This window comes from Bos indicus, chromosome 29 (genome assembly GCF_029378745.1).
Source record: "Bos indicus isolate NIAB-ARS_2022 breed Sahiwal x Tharparkar chromosome 29, NIAB-ARS_B.indTharparkar_mat_pri_1.0, whole genome shotgun sequence".
NCBI classification, from domain to species: Eukaryota; Metazoa; Chordata; class Mammalia; order Artiodactyla; family Bovidae; genus Bos; species Bos indicus.
This window is the reverse complement of record NC_091788.1, coordinates 35,079,206-35,098,327: the sequence shown is the minus strand read 5'-3', so window position 1 is coordinate 35,098,327 and position 19,122 is coordinate 35,079,206. Positions and strand designations below refer to the sequence as shown.

Here is a 19,122-nt window from a genome sequence, read left to right as displayed (position 1 = left end):
GTGTGCATAATAGAGCCCGGAACCTTAACCCATTAAGAATCTTTTTTAAAAAATCCATTAAATTAATCTGGACAAGGGTTTTCAAAGCAACTTCAAATTCCGCAGCCCTCATTCCTGGCTTATATCTCTAGGGATTTAGAAAAAGAACGCAAACAGCCGACGTTCGAGGTAATACGACACTGCGGAGTTCTATATTTATCCCCTATCAATGTCTTTCAGATCAAATTGGCTGAGTTTACAAATCAAAAGCTGATTCCTTCATTTATTTTATTTATTTATTTATTTTTTTTTAGCAGCCATCAGCTGCACCATTGCAAACATCCAGGTTCCAGACATCAAGCTGCAAACTCTAAACCTCCAGCTGTATGTTTTCTGACTTTGAAACCATCCCCCATAATAGAGGGTCTGCATGCAAACCTGAGCTAGGGGTCCTCGTGAAAAGGCAGGCAGCAGAGGGACACAGATCCCCAAGAGCCCAGCCGGCTGCTGGAGCTGGGTCTGCAAAAACAGCTTGTTGTTAAGAGAAGGGATGGGCCTCGGAGATACATGGGACCTGGTGTGGTGGAATGCAAAGGGGTCATTTTCATATAATTGTGCTTTGGTTGTAGCTCCTCCTTAATACAAATGTAAAGATGATTCCCAGAAAGAGTCCCACTTTAAAAATTAAGGGAATTCTCTTTTCTTTTTATATATCCATAAAATATATTTCATGTATGCATATTCATATGTTTTCACAAGCATACATTTGGTTTCAACTGTCACATGTGTTCTTAAGATATGTCAGGATCTATCCAAGTGTTTTGCTCTTACATTTGTCTCTAGATAGGTAGGTATGCAGATAGATTGATAGATATATAGATGATAGATACGGTGTTAGATGGATGATACATAGATAAGTAGATAGATTGATAGGTTGATAGGGTGATAGGCATGCAATTTACAGTTGAATCAATTTATGTAAATTTAATTGGATTCTAATTACGTCTTTGTGATGGAATCAGCCTAATAGGCTAGTTTGAAGGTTGCGGGGACTCCCTCGTCTGTGTGGAGACACTGTGAGAAATGATGAGGTGTTTCCCAGGTCTACGAGAGGTCCGCCAGCGGTGGTGACGACTCTGAGCCTGGCAGGCGGGCACGGGCAGGGACTGCAGCTCCTTCTCCCCAGTACCCAATGCGGATGCGTTTAGGGAGGGCTCCTTTCCTGTAATGGGAGCCAGAGACTCAGGAAAACTCATCCCACCCCACTCCCCAGCACTGGGCCCTGTGTTTGATGCATAACATTCTCATCAACGGTTTGAAGCTGTACCTCAATGCAAGAGCAGGAAGAATCCAGAACTTTTCTCTGAAGAGATATTTGACATTCACTCATTCTTAGAGAGACTGTTAGACTCTCCATTCTACCAGCCAGGCTATCTGCATCCAAAGAAAAGTTCAAGAAAAATACATACGTGTGTGTGTGTGTGTGTGTGTGTGCACATGTACACATGCTCAGTCATGTTTGACTCTTCATGACCCCAAGGACTGAGCCACGCCAGGCTCCTCTGTCCATGGGATTTTCCAGGCAAGAGCACTGAAGTGGGTTGCCATTTCCTCCTCCAGGGGATCTTTCCAACCCAGGAGGATTGAACCCATGTCTCCTATATTAGCAGGTAGGTTCTTTACCACTGAGCCACCTGGGAAGCTTCTAATGTGTGCGTGTGTGTGTGTATGTATGTATGTATACACATGTTGGTGGGGGGGCAGCACTTCTCAGGTGGCTATGTGGGTAATCTCCAACATGGTAATTGCCAGTGCAGGAGATTTAAGAGATGCGGGTTTGATCCCTAGGTTGGGAAAATGACCTGGAGAAGGAAATGGCAGTCCACTCCAGTATTCTTGCCTGGAGAATCCCATGGACTGAGGAGCCTGGCAGGCTTTAGTCCATAGGGTGGCAAAGAGTAGGATACGCCTGAAGCAACTTAGCATGCACCCACGTGTATATATGTATGTTCTTGTATTCTTAGCTGTGAAATTAGAGACATTTCTCAAGCCCCGAGTTGGTCTCACATGGGCTATACAGCTGCACCTGCCTTCTTAGAAGAAAGGATCCCCAGGAATTGTAACCTTTGTAAATAAATCAATCAAGACTTTGATTTTCTAAATCAAAATCTCCTAATTTAAGAGAACAAGAGTAGAACTTTTCAGTCCCAGGATCTGTGGTGCATCATTTGTAAAGTTATTATGATTCAGTCCCCCTGGAAAAGCAGAGGTCTGGTCATTCTTTCATTTTCTCATTGAGATGCTCCTGTATCAAGGACCTGGAGTATTCCAATATGCTCATGTCAGTTGTGGGTTAGTATGGGTAATCACGAGAGCTGCTGGTTGGTCAGAGGTTACCGTGTGCTGAGTACTTGACTATACTTATTGAATACTCACAACCACCCTATACGGTGGTGTCATTTTCTCATTTTAAAGAAGAGGAATCAGAAGAATGGAGAGTGAGCCATCAGCTAGGATGACCTCAGGGGCCAATGTGCAAACATGGGAACTCACCCCTGCCCACAGTGCGGCGGAGGCCAGTGGGGCTAAGACCTGAGATCAACGCTTCAACCATTTTGCTCCAGCTGAATACCAGTCCCTCGGAAGCTCTCCTGTGTCTATTACTCAGCAGTAACAAACATTGCATTAATATTTAGAAATGACTTTTGACACTGGTCATCTCCCCCTGTCACAGCAGATGTGGCTTTTGTCTGGAGCCCACGAGCCCCCAGCCTAATCCCACAGCCCCAGGATTCCCCCAGCGCCAGGTTAAGATGGCCCTGAGGGCCCATCTCCATGCCTAGAGACCCCAGCTTTACCTCTTGTTAGTCCTCGGAGGCCCCCTCCATGCAGCCCCCCACCACTGCCTCTTCAGGCTGAGGTAGAGTGAGGGTCTGCTATAAGGGTTCTTGGCTGAAGCCTGGGAGCCCCAGGATGCTCTGAGTTCTCAGCAAGAGTGGCGGAGGGGGTTGAGGAGGCTTCCTTGCTGCATCGGCAGCTGCTGACTCTGGATCACACAGCAGCCTCGCCCACCTCTAATGTCTTCCCTGAACACATCTTCTCTAGTTCCGCCCTTGCCACTTCCTCCTTCAGATCTCAGACAAGCCCTCTGGCTTTTGAGGGCTGATGTTGAGGGTACCAACCATGCTTCTATCACCACGTGTTTGCAGACCAGACCTCCCAGCACCTGAGCAAAACCATGGCTTCCTCCATCAAAGCACAGAACTTCCCATGCTGCTCAGCTCAAAATCAAGACACCTTGGAGGGACACCCTCTTACCTGTCCTGTAAAGAGCTCTCCCCAAAGCCCAGTCGGCATTGAACAGGAACTTCCTGATGCAAATCAAAAGGGAGGAGGGAACCAGAGTCTAGAGGACTAGTTTAGGACTAGACGAATCTTCCCAGGTGGGCTTTCCCTGGTGGCTTAGCTGGTAAAGCATCTGCCTGCAATGCAGGAGACCTGGGATCAAGCCCTGGGTTGGGAAGATCCCCTTGAGAAGGGAACGGCTACCCACTCCAGTATTCTGGTCTGGAGAATTCCAGGTACTGTGTAGTCCATGGGGTCACAAAGAGTCGGACATGATTGAGTGACATTCACTTTCAGACAATCTAGAGGATGAATCTAGGACTAGTCACAGAATTTGAGATAATTTTTTAAACGATTCCCAATTTGGAATTCTAGAACCCTATGCTTTTTTTTCTCTTAGTTTCTGAGGTCCAGTGATTTTTTATTTCAACTCATATTTATGCCATAAAAATATTAAGCAAGGAGACAGCTGTGCCTTCTTCTCCTCTCCAATAGCTGCAGCTGTTCTTGACAAGTGTTTCTCGGGTGAGATAAAAATGATAACCATGGCTATTATTATTTTCAGTTATACAGATTTCAAAGCCCAATTTATGAACTCGGAAACTTGGGGTTTCTTTTCCAAAGGAATATTACTTACACAGGGCAGTTTTTGTCCTTCTGTGGGTTATAAACTTCTGAGCTTAAGTCCTCCGAAGAGTATGAAGCTTCTTCGGAGCTTCAGGAAATGAAATCCAACTTGCTTCCTTTCCCTACTTGGATTGTCAGAGTCCACTTAATGAAATAGTTCTGTTCCTGAAAAGTTAGTTGCAAAACAAATTCTGTTAGATAAATCACATTGCCTCATTGATCTCCGTTTTTAAATAAAGGATGCATTTCCCAAGGAAATAACTGGCCCCAAGATTAAATATAAATTATACTAAACCCTCGATAAAACTTTTAAAATCACATATTTAAAGAAAGGCTATTGTTAGAATACTAGGGGGTGATGATATTTTTTAAAGTCAGGAAGTACAAATACTTTTCCAGGAACAGTTACCAAAGGTGGTGCTGTTTGGGAACAGAGTGAATGGATAAGGGCAATATGATACATATATACCTTGGAATATTATTCAGCCATAAAAAGGAGCAAAATTGAGTCATTTGTAGAGATGTGGACGGACCTAGAGACTGCCATACAAAGTGAAGCCAGTCAGAAAGAGAAAAGCAGGTATTGTATATTAATGCATATAGATGGAAACTAGAAAAAGGGTACAGATGAACCTACTTTTAGGACAGAAATAGAAACGCAAATGTTGAGAACAGACTTATAGACACAGTGGGGGCAGGGGAGGACAGGATGAATCGGGAAAGTAGTGTTGACATACACACACTACCATGTGTAAAATAAGTAGCCAGTGGAAGGCTGCTGCACAGCACAGGGAGCTCAGCACGGCGCTCGGCGATGACCTCAAGGGCTGGGGTAGGGGAAGGGTGGCAGGGGAGGCTCCAGAGGGAACGGATATATGCGTGCTTAAAGCTGATCCCTGGGCCAGGAAGATCCCCTGGTGAAGGGATAGGCTATCCATTCCAGTATTCTTGGGCTTCCCTGGTGGTTCAGATAGATGGTAAAAATCCACCACCTGTGATGTGGGAGACCCAGGTTCGATCCCTGCATTGGGAAGGTCCCCTGAAGCAGAGTATGGCAACCCATTCTAGTATGGGAATCCCCATGGACAGAGGAGCCTGGTGGGCTACAGTCCACGGGGTCACAAAGAGTCGGAATGGATTGAGCGAGGAAGCACAGCACAGCATAGCTGATTCACGTTGTGTACGGGAAAACCAACGCAACATTATAAAACAATTATTCTCCAATTAAAATAAAATTAATAACATAGAAGCAATAAATAAAAAGAAAAAAGAGGTTCACAAACTTCCAATTATGTAAACTACATCTTGAGTGCCTTGAAAGCCAGAAATGCCCAAGACATGGTCCCTGCTGTTAAAGAGCTTCAATTACATGGGAAATAAAGCCAGTGCACAAGGCATAAAACCACCATTAGAAAACACTCATAGCTGCGGGATTAATAGGTGTGGGCGCCATCCTGTGACCTAGTGTGCTGCCTCTGTCCACATGTGTGATCCTGGACTCGTCTGAGCTTCAGTTCCCCACATGAAAAATACAGGACTGACCTAGATCCCTAATTCCCAAAGTTGAGTATACATGAGAGTTTTTAGAACTCCTCATCCCAGGAGATCCTGATTCATTAGGTATGACTGGCAACTAAAATTCTCTATTCAAACAATGATTCTATGCAATTCTATTGACATCAGCCTCTGTCCTGCCTCTGTGGATCTGTTTTCTTTTTGTCTCCAATATTTTTATAAGTTCTCCATTTGAGCGACAAAGCACTGATCATTTCATAGCCAGAATACAGATGCTATTAAAGGAAAACTTTCCTTGAATCATTAACTCTATAAATTCAGATTTCAGTTAATTTTTTTTTCTTTTCTGTTTGCTTGTTTAAGTAGTACTGATGGTTACCTCATTTCTGGTGATTCAGAGTTTTATTTGTTATCTATGTGTATGCATGTATGTTTAGTCGCTAAGTCATCTCTGACTCTTTGTGACCCCATGGACTGTAGCCCGTCAGGCTCCTCTGTCCATTGGATTTCCAGGTAAGAATACTGGAGTGGGTTTGGCATTTCCTTCTCCAGGGCATCTTCCTGGAACAGGGATCAAATCTGTGTCCTCTGCATCGGCATGCAGGTTCTTTACCACTGAGCCACCTGGGAAACCCATATATGTATATATACACTAGCTTTCTCTCTGGTTTTGATATTTTTGCTTCTAATTGAGAAAAAGTATATGAGGAGAAAGGTGAAAAATATGACAATGAAAGCTAAAATGTGTAAAGCATTTTAATCTATACATATTAATTTTCACATACCTTACCCAATTTAATTAGGAAGTGTAGGGACTTCTGCTTTATTGATTATGCCAAAGCCTTTGACTGTGTAGATCACAGCAAACTGTGGACAATTCTTCAAGAGATGGGAATACCAGACCACCTTACCTGCCTCCTGAGAAATCTTTATGTAGGTCAGGAAGCAACAGTTAGAACTGGACATGGAACAACAGACTGGATCCAAATTGGGAAAGGAGTACATCAAGGCTGTATATTGTCACCCTGCTTATTTAACTTACATGAAGAGTACATCATCTGAAATGCCGAGTTGGATGAAGCACAAGCTGGAATCAAGATTGCTGGGAGAAATATCAATAACCTCAGATACACGGATGACACCACACTTATGGCAGAAATTGAAGAGGAATTGAAGAGACTCTTGATGAAAGTGAAAGAGGAGAGTGAAAAGCTGGTTTAAAACACAACATTCAAAAAACCAAGATCATGGCATCCAGTCCTGTCACTTCATGGCAAATAGATGGGAAACAATGGAAATGGTGACAGACTTTATTTTCTTGGACTCCAAAATCACTGAAGATGGTGACTTCAGCCATGAAATTAAAGGACACTTGCTCCTTGGAAGAAAAGCTACGGCCAAACTGGACAGCATATTAAAAAGCAGAGATATTACTTTGCCAATAAAGGTCTGTCTAGTCAAGGCTATATTTTTTCCAGTAGTCATGTATGGATGTGAGAGTTGGACTATAAAGAAAGCTGAGCACCAAAGAATTGATGATTTCAAACTGTGGTGTTGGAGAAGACTCTTGAGAGACCCTTGGACTGCAAGGAGCTCCAACCAGTCCATCCTGAAGAAGATCAGCCCTGCATTTTCATTGGAAGGACTGATGCTAAAGCTGAAACTCCAATACTTTGGCCACCTGATTCAAAGAAGTGACTTATTGGAAAAGACCCTGATGCTTGGAAAGATTGAAGGCAGGAAGAGAAGGGGAACAACAGAAGATGAGATGGTTGGATGGCATCACTGACTCGACGGACATGGGTTTGAGCAGGCTCCGGGAGTTGGTGATGGACAGGGAAGCCTGGTATGCTACAGTCCCTGGGGTCACAAAGAGTCGGACACGACTAAGCAATTGAACTGAACTGAACTGTAGGGACTTCGCTGGCAATCCAGTGGTTAAGACTTTGCCTTCTGTTGCAGAGTCGTCCAATGCATGTGGTGTGGGTTCAGTCACTGGTCAGGGAGTTAATATCCCGCGTGCCTCAAGGCCAAAAAGCCAAAACAGGCAAGGGAAACAATATTGTAACAAATTCAATGACTGTACTTTTTCTCTAATTCTCCGTTTGTTCTAGAGAACACAGGTTAGTCAAATTAAGCTTCCTTGGTTTTTGCAGGATGATGTTAGCGTAATTCTCTTCCTCCGGTAATACAGATGTAGGTCAGTAGGAAACATACACTTTGCCCAAATCTTAAACTATCCAGCTTCCTTCCCTACATAAAATTGCCTGATATTAATATTGTAAATTTCACATAAAGTAGCACAATGTTCCCACAAAAAACTTGAGAATTAATATTTTTTTTACTATGATTGCCCTAATATTTACATACTTGCATTTCACCCTATGGCAATATCCCCCTCTCTGCCTCAACTTCTCCATTTGGATGTTCCTATAACAAGTTCCTATAACAATGTAGGAGACCTGGGTTCGATCCCTAGGTCGGGAAGATCCCCTGGAGAAGGAAATGGCAACTCACTCCAGTATTCATGCCTGGAAAATCCCATGGACCAAGGAGCCTGGTGGGCTACAGTCCATGGGGTTACAAAGAGTCGGACACGACTGACTGACTTCATACTTCATACATAACAAGTTCATCGGAGTTTGGTTCCTGTATGTCTTACTGTGGTCGCACAAGAACCTGTTTGATTGGTAGAATTAAACCAGATGCGTGATCTGTGGTTGGAGAGAACAAGGGACCCGGGAACCCTGAGTCGTTTTGTTTCCTTGCTTTGATGGTGTCATCGCAGCCTCCCAGGAGATCTGAGGTCCTACCAGCCACTGTCCTGACACTGGAGCTCAATCCAGAAACAGCTCACCAGAGCTAATTTATTTCCTAATGCTACAGCACTGTTAATTTATAAATTACACTGGTAATTCGAGCTATTATTAATTTCAGATGGTGTAGGGCAAGCCTAATTAAAATATGACACCAATTGCCACACATATGTACCAAGGACCACCATTTAAAATTAATGGGAATATTAAGTGTGACACGAGTGTCCACGATGCTCTGCACAGTAATTACAGCGTCTAGCGGGGAAGATCTGACACGTGTAGGCTCACGGTGGGTGCAAGTAAACAACCACGACGTAAAAGGGAGCGCGAGCTCTCCATTCAAGCCTCTTCTCCGCATTTCCTCCACCCTTCATCAGTTCAAGGTTGGTGCTCTTTCCCCTGAAGATGCTTAGGGAGCAGTGACAGACAATTAAGGCCACTGTGACAATTAAGGCCACTGTGCTTACTGGTGGGGACCATGAGTCTCTATGGGCTAATGTTGACTGTCGTCTCAGACTCTGGACTTTGGGGCCCTGCCTGCTACTTTAAGCATGTTCTTGGTTCTTCCCGTGGATTTATTAACACTTGCTTGCCTGCTGTGATAGGTGCTGTCCGCAAGCAATACAGGCGGGGAGCTCCTGTACGTGTATACCACAGGTTTCATAGGGCAGAAAGACACCTGGGGGATGCTCAAGTTGGACTAGGTCTGGATGATGACAGACTTATCAAGACCCAGGAGTGCTGGCCCCTCTGGGCAGGCAGTGGTTCTTCTGTGTACGAGAGCTGTTTTCTTCTATGTCATTGTCATCACTCTTGCTATTAACCGTTATAAAAATGGTGATCTTAGCAATGTCACTTAACAAATACAAGCATTGTTTACATGTTATTGTTGTTCAGGCGCCCAGTCATGTCCGACTCTCTGTGACCTCATGAACTGCACCACGCCAGGCCTCCCTGTCCATCACCAGCTCCCGGAGTTTGCCCAAGTTCATATCCATTGCATCGGTGATGCCATCCAGCCATCTCATCCTCTGATGCCCTCTTCTCCTTATTTACATACCACGCACATAAGTCTTTGTATGACATCAGTTTCTTTTTATTGTCATATTTATTTTCTGCATCACAGATACAGGCAGCATTATGGAGAGGTTTTATGCCCTGGGGGAAGGACTGTGCCTCTTCCCTCCCCCTCAGAATGGGCCCCCCACACTGTGTTAACAGCCCTGATCCTCTGAGTCTGGACCTCCAGGAAAATCATAAGATAACTGTATAGTGCTTTCAAAGTGGGTTTCAAAGTGCTTTCATGTAATCGGCTTATCATTTGTTCCTCCAGACATCCCGGTGTGCTCTGTGATGACCTAGAGGGGTCATCCTAGGTCATCCCCCATCCCTAGAGGGGTGGGATGGGGGTGCCTATCTCAGACCCAGAGCCTGACTGCTTGGTGAGATTCGGGGAGGGTGAACATTGACATTATTCATCACTTACTGAGGACCGGCAATTCTCCAGACTATGTGCTTGGTCCGGGTGGGAGCATTGTACCTGGTCTGCTGGGGAACCGAGGACAAGCTACTGATGTAAGAGGCAGAAGGGAGGCGGGCAGGGGAACTGGCTTCCGTCCTGAGAATCTGAACTGAGAATAAGCACAGCGCTCTGCAGACGTAGCCGCTCCACACTTGGTTTGCTAAGTTTGTGCCTTCAGTGTTTTTCCTCCTATTTCCTCACCCCTTCTCCTGCAGCTGTGGGCTTTGTGAGTGAAGACGAATACCTGGAAATCCAGGGCATCACCCGGGAGCAGTCGGGGTACTATGAGTGCAGCGCCTCCAACGACGTGGCAGCCCCGGTGGTGCGGAGAGTCAAGGTCACCGTGAACTGTAAGTAGTCTCAGGCGCACCCACCCAGCACCTTCGGGAGGTGCTGCCCTCCTGGCTACAGAGAGAGCTGGACCACAGTGCCAGCCGTGACTCGGGGCGGGAAATGGGGCAGCCTCGCTGTCCATTTTCTGCTTTCAAGAGCAACAGTTCTAAACTCTTAAAGAAAATAAATGGGTGCTGAAAGTAATTTTATATAATCCAAAACTTGACTTAGAGTCCTAAAAGATCATTACATGGCATTCAATGCATAATTTATACAAGCTTGTCTTTGAATCCCAATTTTTACTCATAATGTCACCAAGCTTCTCATTCTCTGGACAGTCATCTCCTTAATAGGGAGCAAAAATAAAAAGCACATGTATGGAAGAAATATTATAACTTATGTTTATGGTATACTTATGTTATCTTATCCTCTTCTAGTTATGTATGTTGATTGACATGGTATACATTCACAATTGAACTATATATAGATAAACCTACACATATCCAATATGAGAGGGTATATCTCATACCTATGTTTTGCTAATAGAGGTGCTGCTTCTGCTGCTAAGTCGCTTCAGTTGTGTCCGACTCTGTGCGACCCCAGAGACGGCAGCCCACCAGGCTCCCCTGTCCCTGGGATTCTCCAGGCAAGAACACTGGAGTGGGTTGCCATGAACCCCAAAAGCTGGAGGCCACTTCTCTGGACTCCTCCTCTTCCTTCACCAACCCAATTCTCTCTGACATTGATGCTGCTTAATGTCCCTGCTCCCTCATGCATTCTCTCTAGGTTCCCCGTTAGGTCCCCTGACTCAGGTCTCTAGGACATCCGGAAAGTTTTCCCAGCTGTGCTGATTTCAGATGTTCTTAGGACAGAATAGAACCCAAGAGTCAAACCAGCAGACAAGAAGAGTTTCTCCTTCCAAACTTGGGTGGGGTTGGACATAGAGGAAGAATACCTTGGTGTGATGTTTACTCCTTCTTTACTTTAATATGTTGATTCATGTCACAATCTGAGCCTAATTAACACAAAGCACCTGAAGAATCAAGGAAACAGGTGAAGCAATCATGCCATTTTTGTGCCCTACCCCAATTTCTGTTTAAAGTGACATAATTCACAGTTAATAAAGATTAACCTAAACAGTAAGGAGATGTAAGAGAAGGGGAAAACCTATGTAGGGAAATAAGAGAAGTCTATGGGTAAATCAGCACATGGTGTTTATAGCCTGAGGTGGTCAGATGCGGGTCCAGGATTTGGCTTTGAGGTGCAAAAGCAAAGAGAGGAAACATCATTGGGTTTGAGGTTTATGTCCATAAAATAAAAGTGAATTTGTCGCTTGGGAGAAGCACTGCTTTTTTCTGGTGCTGAGACTTGAAAAATAATTTCACTTGAAGGTCTCTATAAATAGAGCATGACAAGCATCACTTGAAATGGCCATGCAATGGCTGGCTGTGGCTCCTTTCCATAACGCATTTCGTGCAACTGTCGGCATGACAGGGGTGGTTTGGCAAAGACTCGGGATGAAAGCAGCCGGAGTACTTAAGTAAAGTTGTTCTGGCTGTGTTCATGGGTCCGGGAAGAACACCTCCAAGAATGACAGATCTGTGTATCCCCCAGGCAATTCTCCATGACTATTATTTCTTGCAACTGAGTTTTCGATGGGAACTGAATAGCTCAAGCTTATATACTCTGGCATAAACCTGGTGTGCAGAACATCTATAGGGCTAGATTAAAGGTACTATCAAGCCATGGGGCATGCGGTGGATGGCGTTGGCTATCTCCTGTGAAAGTGGAAAAGTGTAAACGGGAAATAGGCCTAGATGCCTGCTCATCCCACTGGCGTCCAAGGGGAGTGGAGGCAGTGCACGCGAGCCTTTCCCTGGTGATGCGGGATGGCTTCATTCTCCGGCACTCCGTGGAGACCAGAGTTAGAGTGGGGCCTGGAGAACACAGCAAAGGGGGCATTAAAGATGCTGTCGAATGTCCTCTCTTTGTAGATCCTCCATACATTTCAGAAGCTAAGGGGACCGGCGTGCCTGTGGGACAGAAGGGGACCCTGCAGTGCGAAGCCTCCGCGGTTCCCTCGGCGGAATTCCAGTGGTACAAGGACGACAAAAGGTAAGACTCCCTTCCCCTCTCCCTTCCCCAAGAAGGAGGAAGCTCTTCCAGGCCCCTGGTTCCACACGGACACAAATGGATTCCTGCAAAGTCCTCTCTCGAACTCCTCCTGCCTATGAAGGAGAAACAGAACCCAGACCAGTCTCGTCTTGACGTGAATGAACTTCAGCTGTGTTTGTAATGCTGCCATGCAGAACTATCACTCGCCAGTCAACGAGCCTAAGAAAAACTATTCTTTAGGAAAATGAACTGTCAAAGGAAAGACCACCAGGAGCCCTGGAAAGCCTGTGAATTTTTTATAGGCCTGGGAAATAAGTGTTCTGCCTGCAGCTATTTTTAACACATTCTCAGGCTTGCATTAAGGCGTCAGGAGTGCTCCCGGTGCTGAGTTAGCTGCGGCCGAGGACTCGGGTTCCATTCCAGATGCGCTCAGTGGTGGTGCAGGGACGTGTCCGTGACTCGACTTGGCGCTCCTTTGTACAGAGCTTGCACTCTCATGGCAGGAGAAAAGACAAGGGCCTCCCCGTCCCCTCCTATTGTCACAGCTGCCATCCGGGTGTTTGCCGTGATTCACTGAAGTTTGTCACCGAGAGGAGTTATCAAATGGCACGTTAGCACAGGGTTCAGCAGCTCCGAAAGCCAGGCAATTACTGCCATCAAAGAGCTATTTTAAGGTGGATGAACAGCAATTGATGGGCAAGAGCTGTCCACGGTCAGAACCCAACTTGGTGAAGATGGGAGGGGGCAATGCAGGGTCCTGAGGTGTATGTGGGGTATGGGAGGGAGAAGGAGTGACGAGCCTGAGAAGCTGAGGGAAAAAGCCACAAAACGGGCAACTTTGGGAAGGAGAGAGGGTGAGCAACTCCAGGGCAAGACGCAGATTGAGAACGACGCAGCTGCTGCCCGCAGGACTCAACATCCCCAGTGGCTGGGGCTCTTTACTCAAGAGGCCAGTGTTCACGGCAACACTAGGTACAGTAGCCAAGATGTGCCCACTGACAGATGAATGGATAAAGAAGATGTGGTACGTATATACAATGGAATATTAGCCAGCCATAAAACAGCATGAAATAATGCCATTTACAGCAACTTGGATGGACCTGGAGGTTATCATAGTGAGTGAAGTGAAACAAAAAGACAAATACCATATGCTATCACTTATATATGGGATCTAAAATATGACAAATGAACTTATTTACAAGATAGAAACAAACTCACAGATATAGAAATCAAACGTGGTTATCACAGGGGGAAGGGAGGAAGGGAGATAAATTAGGAGTTTGGGATTCACAGATACACATTGCTGTTGCTGCTGCTGCTGCTAAGTCGCTCAGTCGTGTCCAACTCTTAGCGACCCCATGGACGGCAGCCCACCAGGCTCCCCCGTCCCTGGGATTCTCCAGGCAAGAACACTGGAGTGGGTTGCCATTTCCTTCTCCAATGCATGAAAGGGAAAAGTGAGAGTGAATTCGCTCAGTCGTGTCTGACTCTTAGCGACCCCATAGACTGCAGCCCACCAGGCTCCTCTGTCCATCGGATTCTCCAGGCAGGAGTACTGGAGTGGGGTGCCATTGTCTTCTCCGACACACTACTGTTAAATATATATAAAAGAGATTCAACAAGGGAAGGACCTGCTGTATAATAGTACAGGGAACTATATTCAACATTTGGTAATAACCTATAAGAGGAGAGAGTCTGCAAAAGAATATATATATATATGTGTGTGTGTGTGTGTGTGTGTGTGTGTGTATGAATGTATAACTAACTCACTTTGCAGTACACTTGAAGTTAACATGACGCTGTAAATCAACTATACTTCAATAAAAAATAAAGTTAGGGCCTTCCCTGGTGGTCCAGCGGTTAGGACTCTGCTTCCACTGCAGGGTGTGCAGAGTTGACCCCTAGTCTGGGAATTAACATCCCGCGTGCCACATGGGGCAGCCAGATTTTTTTTTTTTTACTTTACAATATTGTATTGGTTTGGCCAGTCAGCACCAAGAACCCCTCTAGTCTCTAACTTTGTTTACAACCAAGTCACTTAGTCAGAAGTTCCACTGTGGCTCATTATAATCCTTCCAAGTGAGAAGCACTACTTTTTGTTCTTAAGCGCCAATTCTGGCAGCAACTTGGGTGCACCGTTTTCATCTAGCCCATTTTGTATATGTATGTACTGAGACAGATTGAGTAAAAGCAGACTCAGAAAGAGATTAGAAGAAATAACTGGCTTTTCCCCTTTTTCCCAAAAATTCATAATTAAGCAGAAGGGAATGGTATTTTCCCAATAAATAAACATGGGTATCTTTCTTCAAAATCCTGCTTCATTTCTCCATCCATTTTATCTTTTCTTTTGTACTAAGAATAAAACTGAGACGTGAAAGTCCAATATCAGAAAACATAGCAAAAAAAACAGAAATCGGTTGAGCTCCAGGGTAAATTCCTGAACTTTCAATGGTTCAGATCTTCAAGGAAATTAATCAGCTACATCCTGTTTTTCTAATCCTTGATGGGATGAAAATGCAAGCAAAATGTGGAGGAAACAAAATCTTAAAAGACGTGGAGGAAAGATTAGCCCTTAGGCAGTGGCCAATGGTGGGCATACGAAGGGCGAGCTCAGCTCTGCACAGCTGCTGTATCACAGGGAGGGGGCTGTGGGCTTCACTTAGGACAAGAGAGCCCAACTGACAGCGTCTCCATGGGCAGGGGGCTTTCAGAGCCCTGGGCTCAGGCAGCTCTGAGTCCTCTGTCTGAGCCCTTCTCCAGGCAGCTCCTTTTCTCTCCTTTAGTTGATTCTGCTCAGTTTTTCTATTTGTTCTTCATTTATTTACCCCCTACCCCATGTTCTCCCATTGAATGGAGGTGTCTGTCCTCTGGACACCAGGCTCTTGAAGAGCATCTCTGCCTCTGAACTCTTGTCACTGCCTGTCCTTCCTGGACCACTGGCAGGTCACTCCTCCCGGGAGGTCTCCCAGGGAAGATGGCCCCCACTAGAGGGAAGGCCACCTCTGCTGCTGCTGCTGCTAAGTCACTTCAGTGGTGTCCGACTCTGTGTGACCCCATAGACGGCAGCCCACCAGGCTCCCCTGTCCCTGGGATTCTCCAGGCAAGAACACTGGAGTGGGTTGCCATTTCCTTCTCCAATGCATGAAAGTGAAAAGTGAAAAGTGAAAGTGAAGTTGCTCAGTCATTTCCGACTCTTATCAACCCCATGGACTGCAGCCTATCAGGCTCCTCTGTCCGTGGGATTTTCCAGGCAAGAGTACTGGAGTGGAGTGCCAAGGCCACCTCTAACCTAACTGATATCCCAGGTGAGATGAGCGGATTTCTGAGACCAATCAAAGTAAAGGAGTCCTTGTAATGGAGACAGGCAGTTTTCTCAGAATGTAGGGTAGACGTCTCTCTTGACTGCGTTCTAGTCACTCAGTGCCCGCCACCACCGTGTGTGCCATGGATCAAAGGGAGAGGAAAGGGAACCCTGTCCTTAATAAGGACCACTCATCTGTAGGGACTTGAATTCTTGAAAAGCATGAAGAAGCTGAAGCCTGGTAGTGATACTGAACTGGCCTCTGTACCCTGACACCAGATTGACTGTCTCACAGACAGAGTTTTGGGTGAAGAAGAGGAGAATAGCTTTATTGCTTTGCCAGGAAAAGGGGGTCACAGTGGGTTCATGCCCTCAAAACTTTGTGTCCCAACCTGGAGGGGATAATGGGGAGTTTTATAGTAATGGTTCTGAGAGGAGGGTGGGATCAGCTAGTGGACATTCTTCTGATTGGCTGATGGTGAGATAATCAGGGATCAGCAACATTAACATTTTGTACTTGTGGGCAGTTTGTAGTTAACTTTTCCCACCTGGTGGTGGTTTCAACATCTGCTAAACAACTCAAAGATATTATGTGTACGCCTTAAAGGGGAGAGGAGGGCATGGCAACACACTCCAGTATTCTTGCCTGGAGAATTCCATGGCCAGAGGAGCCTGGCAGGCTACAGTTCACGGGGTCACAGAGTTGGACACAACTGAAGCAACTTAGCACGCACACATCCCTTAACAGCCTCCCCAGTGTCCTTGAAGGGGAAACAAGACCCTGTCCCAAGGCTGTCCCATTGCTTCTTGGCTGCTTCTCCCCGTCTGGCATGCTGTCCCTTCCCTAATTTAGCAAGTGTTTGAACCTGTCCTTTGCAACTCAGGGAAGGCTAGGAGGCTGAATGAAACCTATTTCCTACAAACTAGAAAACTGAGGATACAGAAAGGCTTTGTGCACCAGAGCTCCACAGGGTCCTGCTCAGTTTCAGCACACCTGTCTCAGCATAGCTGTCTCAGTTTCAGACACCTCCATTCTGCCATTGCATGGAGGCGTCTGTCCTCTGTGGCACGTGGAACTGTGTGACCACACAGAGCATCAACCCAGAAGCTGCAAAATGCTGCCGAATACCACTGCCCGCCCTGCTCTGCTTTTAGCTAAAGACATTTCAGAGCTGTCAGCAAAGCCTGCTTTCTGGGCAAGTGTCTCTCCCCACTGCAGAGCTGAAATCTAATTCACAGCTTGGTCCCAATGTGACGACTTCCTCCCCAGCCCAGGGCTGGCTTCACAATGGCAAAAGGGATCAATAAGGTTGAGGAACGCAGAGAAGCCTCTGGCAGGTGGGCTGCAGAGCCTCCTGTGGACAGCATCCCCTGCAGGACAGCAACAGAACAAGCTGGAGATAGAACGGTGGCTTCTGGCTGCACAGCCAGACACCTCATTCCTTTCGGACTGTGCTCCCATTATAACAAAGTACGTGGACCCGGGCTGGTTCGCTGTCCCGCGTGTGGGAGAGATAAAAGCACCCAGATGAACATCTACAGGATGGAAAGCAGCACAGTTCCCACAGCCCCGCTCTGACTTCCCTGGAGACAGACGCTGGGTTGGGACAGAGGCCCGAATCCTGGTCTTCTCATCACAGCGGTCACAAGTCTTGGCGACGGAGAGAACCGTCCATTCGTCCTGCAGAGAGGACACCTTCAGAGAATGATACAGCAGCTGATGTCGCTGCCAAAACTGTCCTGTGGGCCAGGGGCAGGAAGGAGTTTGCAATGTCTCACTCCATGGAAATACATTATTTTGAATAACATTTTATGGTTTACAAAGCATTGTTTCATCATTGCCCTGCTGGGCTTTACTTTCTATTTCTGCCTGGAATATTGTCTTTCTCGGTTTGATGACTCCAGTACCAACGATTTGCCTCCATTTCTGCCCTGCGAACCCATTCCAACATGTGTCCACCTTGACATATTGTCCTGTCCACATGTCCTGCTCCAGCCAGGCCCTACACAGGCAGCCGAGCTTTTGGGATCACTCCCTGAGATCCTCCATTTAGAAGGATGGTTGTCCCCACTGGTGGTTATCTTTCCTGTAGCATAGACAGCTTCTAGGCAAGGAAGACAAATTATTTCAGGGAAACTAACAGTTTGGCTTAAAGCCTGTTCTCCGAAATAGGACATCCCAACGGTTTTTACAAAGACGAGTGCTGGTCTCATGATTTCCATGAAGACATGCAGGTTCAATAGGAATTGCTCCTAACAGCCTCCAAAGAAGGAGAAGGTGGCCCCACCCACCACCGAAGCAGTTTTTCCTTTCCCTCTCTGTCTGCCCCGTAATAGTGTCTGCATTTGTAACAAGTGTGTCTGGCTGTCCTCCCCACCTCTCTCCCTGGCTTTTATCAGTGGGCCCCAGCCGCTGGTCTCAGCCCTTAAGGCACGCTGGACTCCATGACGGGGTAAGACAGCCAGCGAGGTGGTCCTGGCCACCTGAGACCACATGCTCGGGCTTCTGTAATCACTCCCAGGATGAGATGCTCAAGTGCAATGGACACCCAGGCCCATCAGGGTCCCCTAGTGTGAAAACAGTCTCTGATTCTTTTATCCTGATCAGGGCCCAAGATAAATGACTCTCTGCAGAATGTCTCAAGTTCTTCAGGGACAGTGTTACTACCAGGTGCATGAAAAACTTTGCTCTTTCAAACCTGTCGGGTTTTTCTCCTGTTTGAAGACTAGGTTCTTCATTTTCATGGTTGCCGCCATCATCATCTTCATCAATAACATCAATTATCCAGCACCTACTGCTCGGATCCTGTGGGGCTGAATGGCACACAGCTGGTGCATTGTATTTGTTGAAGGCACCTGCCTTCAGAGAACTTCAATAACTGCACAGAGAGATGAAGATCTGCATTGTGCCAAGCATGTCTCTGGGCACAGACATAAAACAGAGAAATGTAATTATGTGTGCCATGGTGGCGAACTTGTTGTGTGGTTGAGTGGGAAAAAAAATGGGATTATAGTGATGCCAGAAAGGGGGAAGAGGGAAGATCACTAATTCCAGAGTTTTTCTTCTTCCTCGTGAGGAAAAATACATATAACCATCCCCTTTTTCCTCTCTTTTCGGTCTGTCTCTTGTTTGTCTCAGGCTGGTTGAAGGAAAGAAGGGGGTCAAAGTGGAAAACAGACCTTTCCTCTCAAAACTCATCTTCTTCAACGTCTCTGAACACGACTATGGGAACTACACGTGTGTGGCCTCCAACAAGCTGGGTCACACCAATGCCAGCATCACACTGTTCGGTGAGACGGAGCCCCACGCTGGATCACAAGGAGCGCGGTGGGGGGCGGGCAAGGAGGAGAGTCAGGAGTAGTTAGGCGGGGGTGGGTGAGAAGGACGGGATGAGGAGGGAGGGGGAGAGAGAGAAACAGTACACGTGTGAAAGGAGACACCGGGTTTCATCCTGTGCTAGAGGTCTGACACTGCAGGAAAGGGTTTGGGGGATACTGAAGTGATGTTGAACTTTCCCCCGCAGTATCTCCTTAACTGACCATGGGGATTGCAATCGCATCTAGTCAAG

The 19,122-nt window shown here is 46.3% G+C and overlaps 1 protein-coding gene across 6 annotated transcripts in view; it reads left to right on the top strand.

The window, feature by feature from the left end:
* The window catches only part of NTM (neurotrimin), a 964,182-nt gene that overhangs the window by 929,609 nt on the left and 15,451 nt on the right, over positions 1 to 19,122 (top strand). For all 6 annotated transcript variants that reach the window (XM_070783417.1, XM_019955366.2, XM_070783419.1 and 3 more), the window contains 3 exons: positions 10,020 to 10,154; positions 12,132 to 12,252; positions 18,693 to 18,844. In XM_070783417.1, the coding sequence (XP_070639518.1) occupies positions 10,020 to 10,154; positions 12,132 to 12,252; positions 18,693 to 18,844 (408 nt within the window). The remainder of the gene's footprint in view (positions 1 to 10,019; positions 10,155 to 12,131; positions 12,253 to 18,692; positions 18,845 to 19,122) is intronic.